This window comes from Adiantum capillus-veneris, chromosome 6, assembly GCF_014529385.1.
Source record: "Adiantum capillus-veneris isolate H3 chromosome 6, ASM1452938v2, whole genome shotgun sequence".
Classification (NCBI taxonomy): domain Eukaryota; kingdom Viridiplantae; phylum Streptophyta; class Polypodiopsida; order Polypodiales; family Pteridaceae; genus Adiantum; species Adiantum capillus-veneris.
In genome coordinates this window covers 139,320,457-139,332,771 of record NC_140936.1, presented here as the reverse complement: position 1 = coordinate 139,332,771, position 12,315 = coordinate 139,320,457, and the positions used below count along the sequence as shown (strand labels likewise).

Here is a 12,315-nt window from a genome sequence, read left to right as displayed (position 1 = left end):
ATAAAGCACTCCAAAAATTACTGGTAAACTTGGAGTCCCTATCAGAAATAATTTCTGAAGGCACACCATGCAACCTAAATATATGTTGTATAAAGAGTCGTGCAGCTTGTGAAGACTTCAATGTTTTATGGCAAGAATGAATGAATTCCATGGTGATAGACTCCCAAGGACCATCTGGTACTGACAAAGGTTGTAATAATCCTGGAGCCTTTTGTCTTTCAAACTTTGATTTTTGACAAACCAGACATTTTTCAATGTAGTTGTGTGTATCCTTTCGAAGTGTTGGCCAATAGAAAAAGCGTTCTAAAGCACTTAGAGTGGCTGCTTGTCCTCTATGTCCTGCATAAGGTGGTTCATGACTTTCTATAAGTACTTTTTGACGAAGAGGGAGAGTGATGCATAGCCGATTATCCATCATGAGATATCCATCTTTGATGCAGTAGTTTGGATGAGGCTCTCCTTCTTGCAACTTCAACCATATTGTTTGAAAATCCGCATCCCTGTCATAGATATTTTTCATACCATGAAAGTCTTCATGATGAGCCACTGTGATGGTTGAAATTCAGGGGACTCTTGAAAGAGCGTCTGCGACCACATTGTGCTTGCTAGGCTAGTTCCTCAACGCTTTTCGCTTGCAGAGGCTCACGCCTTCCTCTGCTCCTACTCCCTCGTGAAGAGGAAGTACACGTGCAAACACACACAAACACGGGACAACAATTCGTATGGAGAATCCACAATTGATACCTCTCGCTCTTTGCGCGGGAAAAGTGACCTCCGTGCTTCGTAGTCTCGTGATCTCTTGCGTCTTCTGGCGGCAGAGTCTCCTCTTGCTGGCGCTTGCAACCCCTTTCTGAGAGAGGACATGTGATGCTTTTATAGCTCCCTGGGCACGGCAAGAATAGCAAAACATTGGCTGCCCGCGTAGAGATCGTGGCCATTTTTGTTTTTTTTGTTGGCTCTTTTGCCAGAGAGAGAGAGAGAGAGAGAGAGAGAGAGAGAGAGAGAGAGAGAGAGAGAGAGAGAGAGAGAGAGAGAGAGCTGGCTGGTTTTTGCTACTTTATTTTCCAGGTGGTTGCCCACTTATTAAGTGGGCGGCCGGCGTATTTTAAAAATGGTATGAATCTGCCCAAAAACTCAATAAAACCTTATAAGTTGAAAACAATGCTTTCACAGCACTTCCCAGGCATCCCTGGATGCAACCACATGCTCAAATGCAATGCATACATAGACTTCCTCGCGGGAAAGCATCTGCTTTCCCGAAAAGCAACGTGCTTTCTTAGAAAGCAACTTTTTTTCCTCAAAGTTTCCTGTGAACCCATCTTCAATTTTTTTTTTCCCCCCGAGAAATAGATCCTTCTATTAGTTAATGAAAACTGCCCATAGGGCTACATCCACCTCTGCGAGAGAGGGCTACAACAAGCATGATGGGGAGACTCTCCCAATGAAAAAACAACATAAATACAATGAGGCTAAATCAAGAGATGGGAGGAGGGAAGAGCCACACAAGTGGACAGTAGTGCCATCTGAGCACCCCCTGGACTATGGTGTAGAAAGGCCCAGGGCGTCAGAGTCGAAAAAAAGCCTCGCGGCGCTCCCGCATGTGGTCGGAGCTGCCCTGTAGTCCCTCAAGCTGTCCTCTGAGAGTATGGATTAGCTCTAGCCAAAAGTCACGAACAGTCTCTGCTGGTGGCACAGGACGAGCCTCAAAGATGCGGAAACAGCGGGCCCGCCAGATGAACCAGAGAGCTAGGCCGCTGATGAGCTCCCAACACTCCTCTCTCACTGCACCACTCCTTTGGAGTAAGCTCTGTAGCAGGTTGGAGTGTAGGTCGCCCCCCCTGTATCACTATCATCCTGCTGGTGGAAGATAGCTCAAACTGAAGTGCTGGGCCCGTGAGGGTGGACCAAGCCGCTGCCCCCCAAGTGTACTCTCGAGCCGTGGAGAGGGCAGGCATCAGCCGAAGAACACGTAGCCACACCTGCTGGGCCGAGGGACAGTCCCACAGACAGTGACGCTGACTCTCCACCAACTGGTCACAGGCTGCACATGCGGCCGAGAGACCACTATGCACAAGCCAGATCCCTATTGCTGTGGCTCTGTGTGCAACCAGCCACTGGAACAAAGTGACGCGCCTCGGCTGTCTGGAGTCCCACAGCCTCTGCCAAAAAGCTGCCAAGAACTCGACTGTGAGGCCCCCCTCCTGCCAATGACGTGCTGCAGCGGGGCGGGCCTCTCTCTGTGCTGCAAGTATATGACGTCCAAGCCGAACAGTGTACTGAAAGAAGGGGACTCCTGGGCGGTCTGCAGAAGAGAAGGGGTCCCTCCATAGCCACTCACCAGGATCCCACTGTACTCGTGCCAGTGGACAACACTCCCAAGCCCATAGCCTCCAGTGTCCAGTCTCAAGAGCTGCTGGGTCAGGGTCTATGACGCAAGTCCTCCCACAGATGCCCACAACTCAGATCCTCTGGAAACAACACTCTGCAACCTGTGGGGCCTCTAGTGCAACTCGCTGTAATCGTCCCCCACCCTGAAGCTCGAAGAACAGGGCTGGGACAGTCTCTGAGCAAGCCCTGACTGAAATGAGAACCTCCAGTCGTGTGAAGGCTCCCATCCACCGGGGTGCTATTGGCTCGAGAGGCATGAGCCACTCAGCTGGAACTGACTCTGAGATGTCCTGACACATGCTCTGCACCCCTCTCATGCCCTGTAGCTGGACAGCCTGCACCTCCTCTGACAAACCTGTGAACTCTAGCCAGTCACCTAGGGAACGCGCTGGACCTGCCGCCATGGGACCCCAAGAAACATGAGGCCGACTCCCAACCAAGTGGCCTCTCTGAGTGCTAACCATGGGGTTCCAGACTAGGGGCTGCCGTAGGCGCTCCTCCGTGCACGTCGGTTGTCTCTGCTATAGGCCACGCCGTAAGAGCTCCCAAGATCGAAGCAAACTCACAGCGAATCTATCCTCCAGTCTCCTGCTCAAACCAACTCGGCGCAACTCTGTAAAGATCCATCAGGTCGAAGGTTGCCAAGGGCCTCCTGACTGAGGCACCCTGGCACGAAGCCTTTGCAACAAGAATTCCTTCCATGGCTCCTCGCCTGGAAGAATTCCTCTGACGACAAACTTCCCAAGAAGGGCTCTGCTCTGTTGTGCAGGATCAATGATCCCAAGTCCTCCCTGAGAACAAGGAAGTGTGATGACCGACCAAGCCACCATGGCTCGGGCAATCTGAGTATCGCGACCTGACCAAAGGAAGTTCTTGATCAGCCTCTCTACCTGGCTGATACAAGAACTTGAGAAGATCCAGCAAGAAGTGATGTACCACATAGTTGCCAACATCACCTGGTTGGAAACTACTACTCTACCAGCCAGCGAAAGTCGTGCTGAGCTCCAATGTAACAGCTTTCTCCTGATGGACAGGAGAAGAGGAGCAATCTGCTGCTCGGGGGACAAGTCCAAACCAACCTGACAACCCAAGTACTGAACTGCAGTCCCTGGAGGAATCCACCTGAAACCCTCTCTTGGCATCCAATCTGGCACAGGAGCATCGCCAACCTAGAAAGCCACTGTCTTTCTCCAGTTGATCAATGCGCCCGATGCACAACAGAAGGTCTCCAAAGCCTGCTCACATCTGTGTAGATTGGCCTCCTGGCCCTCTAAGTACAAGGCTGAGTCGTCGGCAAACTCAGCGTCCAAAAGCTCATCTCCCCGTATAGGGAGTGCTAAGCCTCTCAGACCAACCTGTTGTGACACCAAAAATCTGCTCATCGCCTCCGCATAGAACAGAAAGAGAAAAGGGGCAAGAGGACAACCCTGTCTGACCTATCGTGTGAGCTGAAGCGCTCACCTCTACCTCTTGCCAAAAGCACCTGACTGTGAGCCTGTCTGTACAAAGCTGACACCCCTCTGATCCAAGCATCTGAGAAGCCCATCTTGCGTAGCGTGCCCTCTAGAAAGTCCCAGTCAACTCTGTCGTATGCCTTCTCAAAATCGAGAAGAAGAATCACAAGGTCCTCCCCACGGAGCCATGCAAGGGTAGAAGCCTCCCAAAAAGTGAAGATGTTGTCAAGGATACTGCGTTCCTTGACAAAACCGGTCTGAGTCCCATGTATAAGGCTCTCCAAAAGTGGCTGAATCCTCAAACTCAGAGCCTTGGCAAGAATTTTGTAGATTGAGTTGAGGATGGTGATGGGGCGCCACTGTCGAATCTCATCCAAGGAGCCACCCTCCTTTGGAATAAGGTAAATCAGGCCCTCACTCATGCTATCCGGCATCACTCCTGTGTGCAGAATGTACTGAAAGGCACTACAAAGATCTGGGCCAAGCAAGTCCCAGTACTCCAAGAAGAACCTGGGAGTCAGCCCATCCTCACCGGGACAGCTACCACGAGGGAGGGCCCTAAGAGCCGTGTGCAGCTCCTCAAGCTGAAGAGTCATCTCTAGCCTCTGGCGCATCTCCTCAGTAACAAGACAAGGCATCTGTGCCCAAATCTGCTCCCTGCATGCATCCTGTCACTCTGACTGGGGCTCAACCGACAGTAACTCACGGTAAAAGTCAGTAGCAACTGTACGCATATCCTCTGGCTCACAAGCAACTGACCCATCGGGTCTCCTCAACTCATTGACCTTGGCATGTGAGTGCCGAGGTCCCACTGTCTCAAAAAAGGCACCTGTAACTCTGTCACCCACCTGAGTCCACTGAGATGCCTGTCGGTGAAAGGCAAACTCATGACGCCTCTCCTCTGTGCAAGCAAGCTCCTGTCGAGCCTGCTGTAACTGCTCCTCCAACCATGGACTGTCTGGATGCTGCTCCTGCATCCTCTGTAGTGAAGCAATGCCTCGTCTGAGACGCTGCTCCTCCTCTCTCGCTGCAGCCCGTCGAGCCAGAGACTCCTGGAGAAAAAAGTGGCTAAGCTGAGCTAGGCCTAAGGCCACTCTGTTTGCAGGTAGAGCCTGGCTGTCCATGCCGTCTGTCCAGAGAGCCTCTACCCTCTCTCTGAGTGCTGAGTCCAACAAGACCCGCTTTGGGATGCGAAGCATCGTGCTCCCACTCCTCTGCCTGTCTGGCATTGTGAGGATCACTGGTGCATGGTCCGAGAAGGAAGTCCCTGCCAGGATGCCCACGGATCCCCCCAGGTCACTGAAGTGGTCACTAGTGTAGAAGCGATCTATCCGCGATAGATTCACTCCTCCCACTCTGCGGTCCGATCTAGAGAAGGCAAGACTCTCTGGAGGCCTCACAAAGCCAGAATGCTGCCATGTATCCGAGACCCTCAAAGTCATACACAACCTCTCCCAAGCTGCTAACTCGACTCCAGCACAGTAGCATGGCTGTCTCCGATCCTGTCAGAAGGGTCCTCCAACATGTTGAAGTCCCCTCCTACACACCAATGGTCAACCTGTGGTAAGGACTCAACAATCTGCGACCAAAACTCTGCACGAGCACTCGCCACATTGGGCGCATAGATGTTTAGGAAGCCCACAAGGCCACCCTGAACCTGCATAGTGATCCACTGAGCCCTGCCTGGCACAATAATCCCTCTGCCCACAATGGCCTGTTGCAATGAGTCCGCAATAGTCATACATACCCCTCCCTGGATGCCTCCAGGTCCAAAAGCAGCTGACCAAAAGGTATCATAACGTCTACGCAAAATCTGACCACATCGCCGAATGCGGCTCTCAGACAAATGGTGCTCCTGAAGCATAAGGAGATCAATCTCTCCTCCCACAAGGCAACGCTGAAGCTTCGGACGCAATCGGCCCCGCTGTCGTTGAAACTGGGGCCCACCTAGTCCCTGCACGTTCCACGAGACGATCCTCATGGGGAACGAGAGAGAACAGATGCTGCCGCAGCAGCAAGATGGGCTATCTTCGAGGCTGGCTTGGATGGGGAGTAATCCGCATCCGAGCGTCCTCTAGATAGGCGAGACTGCAGTGAGTGCCTGGCCCAAGCCCAAGCAGAGCGAGCCGTGCGTAAAGCAAACTCCTCTGTCCAGGAGTCCTCATGAATGTATACATAGCAAGGCAAACACTGCGTATCAGCAAAAAAGTATACCACAATGTGCCTACATCCTGCTGAATCTGGGGGTGTCACCGCAAACTTGGCCAGTGGCCACAAAGTCTGCAGCAAATCTGTAACTCCAAGTTCTCCCATGTGGTGAGAGAACTCGAGAACCTGTGTATGCAACCATCCCACCACTGAGTCGAGGGACCACTCTGTCTCGGTCCTACCACAGAGGGGGAAGGAGAAACCAACTGCTGAGTCCAAGGCCTCTGTCCCCCTAGCGGCGAGGAACAAAGCATGGACCCTGAAGCAGGCTGCTTTGTGGTCTGCTGCGGAATCGCCGAGAAAGCGAGTGAACCCGTAATCGAAGAAATCCCAACGGCGTCGGAGGTCAATGCTCGTCAGACCCCGAGGGATAGCTGCAAGGGAAGATGTCTGAATCTGCAGAGGGGGCCGCAAGAAAGGCTGACCCTCTCTCGCTAGGCGACTCGTGGCAAAAGCGCTGCCAAGAGATCTCCTAGCCGTCGGTGAGGGACCAGTCTCCTGAGTCGACTGTGGTACTGAAGCAAGAGGAGGGGGAGAAGGAGCTGGGGGGGGGGGGGGGGGGGGGGGGGGGGGGGGGGGGGGCGGAGGAGAAGAGAAGTGGGGTGGGGCGACAGAGGCAGGGGGGCGAGGTGGGGAGTGGACGGGAGCAAAAGGCGGGGGGGGGGGGGGGGGGGGGGGGGGGGGGGATGAGGAGGAGGAGGGGAACTCTGAAGGGGGGGCGGCTGGCGAGGGTGAAGCGGAGGTGGATGTTGGTGTAGGGGGCTCCTCCTGCTCAAGAGGACCCAAGCGGTTCTTCTTGGGAACCCACTGCTGAGTAGGCGCCTGACGGCTACTCTGAGTGCCAGGCTGTTGCTGTGGCCCCTGGCGTCGACGGCCACGGGCCTGCTGCTACCCCAGGCTCGGAGGGTGGCTCTGAATCTGTGCGCTGTGCCGTTGGTTGTGGCTGCGGCCCAGCCTTGGCAGGCTGGGGGCTGGGGCTGAGGCTGAGGCTGAGGTGCAGGTCGTGGCCTCCTCCGTGGACAGGCCTTCGCTAGGTGGCCCATCTGTCTGCAAATGAAGCACTGGTTCGGGAGACCCGAGTACTCCACGCTGTCTAAACCAACCCCCACTCACCCGAGGCAGAAGGATGACCTTTGGGAGCGTGTGGGTATCTCTGACCAAAACTCGAACTGAAGGGATGCCAGCCGCCTTGGCAGCTACTGATGCTGTCGTACGAGGTGTCTCCAGGACTGTCCCGATGGCGGAACCAATCTTGGAGAGAAGTGGAAGGTACTCCCTCCGTAAACCCGGAAAGCAGACTGAGATGGGGATGTCTGCCTCCTCTACTAGCACATCCGAAGTCGGGTCAAAACCATGTCGCCACTGTCGAAAGTGGGCGCGTGATGCTCGGATGGCCAGTGGACTCATAGCTATGACCTTGGGGGCCATCTCGGAAGTCTCGAACTCAATCTGGTAGTACTCCCGTCCGAGAATCTGGACATCCAGGATCTTGCCCACTTCTGCGAGAAGGCGGGCCTGGAGAAGGTCTCGCAGCTCTCCTCTGCTAGGTCAGGTGCCGAGAACCTTGCAGATGACCAAAGTCGCCTGTAAGCGCTCTACCTCTGCGGCAAGGCTCGCTTGCTCTGTCGGCGAAAGAGCAAGTCGAATGGTGGGCTCAGCGGGGTCGGGCAAGTCCCTCTGTGGCGAAGCTGGAGCCTCCATGTGTGTCTACTGCTGTGGCGTAAGAAGAGGATGGTGGGTGGAATCTGCAACTTGACACGCCAGGCACTGCCCCAAAAACGGAGTCAATGCTGAGAGTACCGATGTGCAGGATGCAACAGTGAGGAAAAAAAAAGCAGGCGGGTCAGGGGGGGGGGGGAGACGGCTACTGCGAGAGCGCGAGCAGCAACGGGCGGGGGCAATGGCGGGAGCGGCTCCAGGGGGGGTCGGCAGCGGATGGCAGCGGCGGCAGTGGCGGGTGGGGCTGCAGCAGCGGCAGTGCCGCGAACTGCCACAGCTGGGGAGGGGCAGCGCGCGGACACGCAGGGCAGCAAAGGGGCAGCGAGGGCTGGGGGGGGGGGGGGCAGAGAGAGGGCAGGCGGGCAGCGATGGGGGGGGGGGGAGGGGGGGCGCAGCGCATGGGATACAGCAGCAGCGAGAGTCGGAGAGGAAAGCTCGTCAGGTCGTGGTCTTAACAGGGAAGATGCTTATTTGGTACTCTTTGTCTTCATTCAAGTGCTTGCTCATCCTTGTGCACAATTCAAACACAGTTCGGAATTTCCTCTTGACTATGGATATTCCCTTTCCGATGCACCCGTTAGCCACCTTGTGATGCATCAGGGATACCCATACGTAGTCTTTTCCTACCGAACTTACGGTACAATCTCCTTCACGATGCTCTATGTCACCCATCCTATGACGCATCAAAGATGTCCGTTCCCGGATGGTCGGATACTTCTTCCCGATGCTCCCTGTCACCCATCTGATGTGACGCATCAGAAGTTCCCGTTCCTGGTGGCCTTATAGATATTCCCTTTCACAGTGCTCTCGTCATCACTGTGAATGACGCACTAGAAATATCTGTACTCGGATGTCTCAAGTGAGAAACCCTCTCACTTAAAATTCCAATAACTCATTTAGAATTATTTTTCTTTGTGTTCCAAGCGAGAAAACCCTCTCACTTATAAATCCAATAATTCATTAAGAATTATTTTTCTGTCAGATAAAGCCAATTTAGCAACACAAGCTCTTCTCCAACAGGTGCCCTATAAGCACCTCAAGCTTCTCAAATAAATTTGCTTAGTCAGAAATTTGTGACACTCCCTCCCTAAAATTGAGGCCAATATAGTCACCTTCGAGACAGCTCACTGTATGCAGCCTTTGTAAATGCTTGTTGTGTTGACCTCTCCTTGACAGAGGGTGGCTCTCTTTGCTGACTACAGGCCACTGATGTGGCTCTTTGAGATTTATGGTGCATCTTGCTGTTGTCCTTCGCAGTGGCCTGATGCCATTACTGGTGTAAGGGCATGCTTGTAAGCTGTTGGATGCTTTTTAACTAATAGAACAATCTTTCTTCTTTGAAGACAAATACTATTTAGCTGTCATCAGATGTCATTTGAGTTAATCCATCTTTTTGTACAATGTATAATGTATTCTCCCTGTTTAACTTATGCGTAAAGTTCTCCTTTACTGTGTCTTGATGGGTTGACCTCTAAATGAAAAGTTGATCACAGAAGACCTTGTACAACGATGCTCTGTATGAGTGTTCAATTCAATTAGAGAGTGCATCATCAATGTAACAGTTAGTGTAACATGGATGGCTATGGCCAACGTGTATGTTGTGACCATTTTTAAATGGGATATATTATAGATTTTCATTTGCTCTCATGCCCGGAGGTCTGCGATAATAGTATTACCAGAAAATTTGTCGTGTAGATTGTTATAAATGCATCTCATTGTAATCAGACATGAGCATTGTATCTGTTTTGAATTCAACTTCATGATTTCTTACTGCTGATAGACCTAAATTACAGGAAGAGATTCGTCGGAAAACAGGGTATATCGTGCAGAGAGCTGATGGTGTTTTTGATGTCGATGCTAACACTTCAATTGAAGATTTGACCGAGGCATTGGAGGTCAAACCTCCTGAGGTGCGTCTGCTAGTGCATTAGTAGCCCAAAGTTTCTTTTTAACTTCCCAACTTAAAAGTTGTCTTATGTGGGCAGGTTCCCTATCACTATGAGACAGTGTCGGGGTTTGTTTGTGAAGCTTTTGGCTATATACCACGCACCGGTGAGAGTATTAAGGTGATTTTGAGAAATTCAGAGGAGGAAAGCCCCGAGGGAGATTCTGATAACGCAGAGGATCGAAAGGAGAAGTTTCAGAAGTACCGTTTAGAGGTGATGTTTTTACAAGATTCGACCTTATAATTTATCGAGTAATTTGAGATCTACTGCTGCAGCATTGTTTATTTTATGAGATCTGCAGCATCAAAAAACACCTGTTCTCTAAGCTTGTAACTTCTCTCTTCAGTCCATTGCTTCCAACTTTGTCTTTCCCCGAGGCCACTTTGATCTTGATTCTGATCACCCTTAACATCCAGGTTCCTGTTTTTTGTCCATCTTCACTCTTTTGCACTTAAGACCACTGGTATGAGATTTTGTGACTTGGGAAGGTTCTTTACTTTCTTTCAGCATGTGCTTGGTCCTTCAAATTGAAGATGTACCATGATTTCATTATTTCAGAAGCAGTTAACTTTTGGATTGAGGTTTCTTATTGAGAATTGTTTGAAGGAAATGGTCTGAGAGCTATGAAGCGAGCCTTATGATACAAGGAAATTATCAAATTGCCCCTGAAAATTCCCAAAAGATTCCCAAAATACCCTTGCGCCTTCTTTTAGATGGATTGCTCTGATTTCCACATATTTTACTCTTGTTGTTGATAAAGATCCTCTTTAAGTGTCTTAGACAAAAATTTTCGCAAAGGAACTCACAAATAGTGGCATTTCTGTCCGACAAATATGTAACTTTTTCATCCTCAGAGCCCACAATACCATAAAAAATCCTAGTTCTATCATTTTTCATTGAGGGAAATCTTCCTCTGAGGAGTCGTAAAAAATAAAGTGTTAAGTGATGTTTGTGACATTGACAGGGGGTATTTTGGGATTTTTTGGAGAAATTCAAAGCAACGTTTGGAAAATTTTGGCAAACGTTGCTAAAAATATGAGGGGGTATTGTGAAAAAAATCAGGGGCACTTCCCTATTAAATAACTCGAATTTTGATATTTGGTTTTTTGAGGTAAAGAACGTTAATACAGCCATTTTGATGCTACATTCTTGTATATGCCTACAGATTCTGGCAGGCAATGCACGAAAGGTTGGCTCTGTACGCTTCGAACGTCTGAATGCATCCGAAGACCGGGCTGCCCTAGGTTTAGAGACACGCAGTATTCCTCCATTATCCAGACCCCGCTGGGAAGAAAAGCGGGATGTTGATTATGATGAAAGTGAGAGTACTCCCTCTTGGGAGTTTGATGGGGATTCTGAAGCTTCTGCATCGGAGGATGATGATCAGGAGAACCCTGCAAAAGCCCGAAATCTTATCGCAGAGAGTATTGATGTAGACAGTATTACTGATCCAGAGGTTTCTAGCTCAGCTGGTCTCTCGGTTATTGGTGATCAGGAATGTGACGTGACTTCAACCGAAAAGAGAAACTGTGGGCTAGAGAGTGATGGTATAGATGTCAGCACCGCAACGGCGATTGATACTTTATACACAAAGTGGGAGGAGCACCAAGTGTTTAAAGAGAAGAGGAGGCAGCGTAGAAGAAAGCACTCAACTGAAGCAACTGTGGAGCTGGACAGGAATCGAAAGTTTTATGTGAAGCGCAAGGAAGTGGAGTCCCAAGTGAGGATAGTTCGAAAGCAGACAGAAGAGTAGCCGCTGCTGAAATTTAAAGAAAAATACATTGGGTAGCCTTCTTACATGATTCTGGCATATACAATGAGGGTTTACTGATGAATGCGTAATACTACAGGATAAGGAGGATTACGATTCTTCCTGTTTACTTGTACAGTCTTCTTGAGCCATCAAAAGCAGCTTGCTAAATTCCATAGCTGCACGAGGATTGTCAGTTGAGATCGAGGTTTGGAGGTTATGTTGGTGTATCAAGTAGCCACAGGGAAATTGGATATGAGGAGGTGAAGATCTCATATCAAGTGCCTGGTGAACATAAAGCAAAGAACAGAGTCCTCAATCAGAATGAGGATCCAAGTTTTGTTTCTTTCTGCTGAATTTCTGCTGATTTTCACCATGTTGGATCTTGTTCAGAGGGTCATTGGCACCCACCTCTCCATTTTTTGTAGCCCATGTAAAAATGAGAGCAGTTGTTATCAGTTCATGTATAAGTAGGCCTGTTTTAATGTCTAGTGTTGGCTTACGTGCTTATTGATAAAAGAGGTAGGGCTTGTGTGAGATGCTTTTACAAGAATTCTTCAGGTTGTGTCTCCATAGATTAAGAGAGAATTTATACAGACAAATGTAATCTCGTTGCCTGTGTTTTCCTCGAAGCTCATGCTTTTGGACGTGGATGCACTTCGAAGTTAGCGGACACTAATGGGGATGCTTATTTTCCTGAAGCTTTCCTGTATCTCGAGATACACGTCATTATCCTACTGTGGTATATTCCCTTTATCATGCCTCTGCCCATGGAAGACCTTATATATTTTGCCGATGTTTACTGTCAAGCTCCCTCATGTGTTTTAGTGATGAGGTTCCACCCTCCAGT

At 50.3% G+C, this 12,315-nt stretch overlaps 1 protein-coding gene across 1 annotated transcript in view; it reads left to right on the top strand.

Annotated features, from left to right (window-relative positions):
- LOC147456370 (putative DUF21 domain-containing protein At3g13070, chloroplastic) overlaps positions 1-11,606 on the top strand; it is a 60,035-nt gene extending 48,429 nt beyond the window's left edge. The window contains exons 12-14 of the mRNA XM_086514884.1: positions 9,563-9,679; positions 9,755-9,928; positions 10,881-11,606. Of these exons, the coding sequence (XP_086371010.1) occupies positions 9,563-9,679; positions 9,755-9,928; positions 10,881-11,468 (879 nt within the window). The 3' untranslated portion in view covers positions 11,469-11,606. The remainder of the gene's footprint in view (positions 1-9,562; positions 9,680-9,754; positions 9,929-10,880) is intronic.
- The last annotated feature ends 709 nt before the right edge of the window (positions 11,607-12,315 follow it).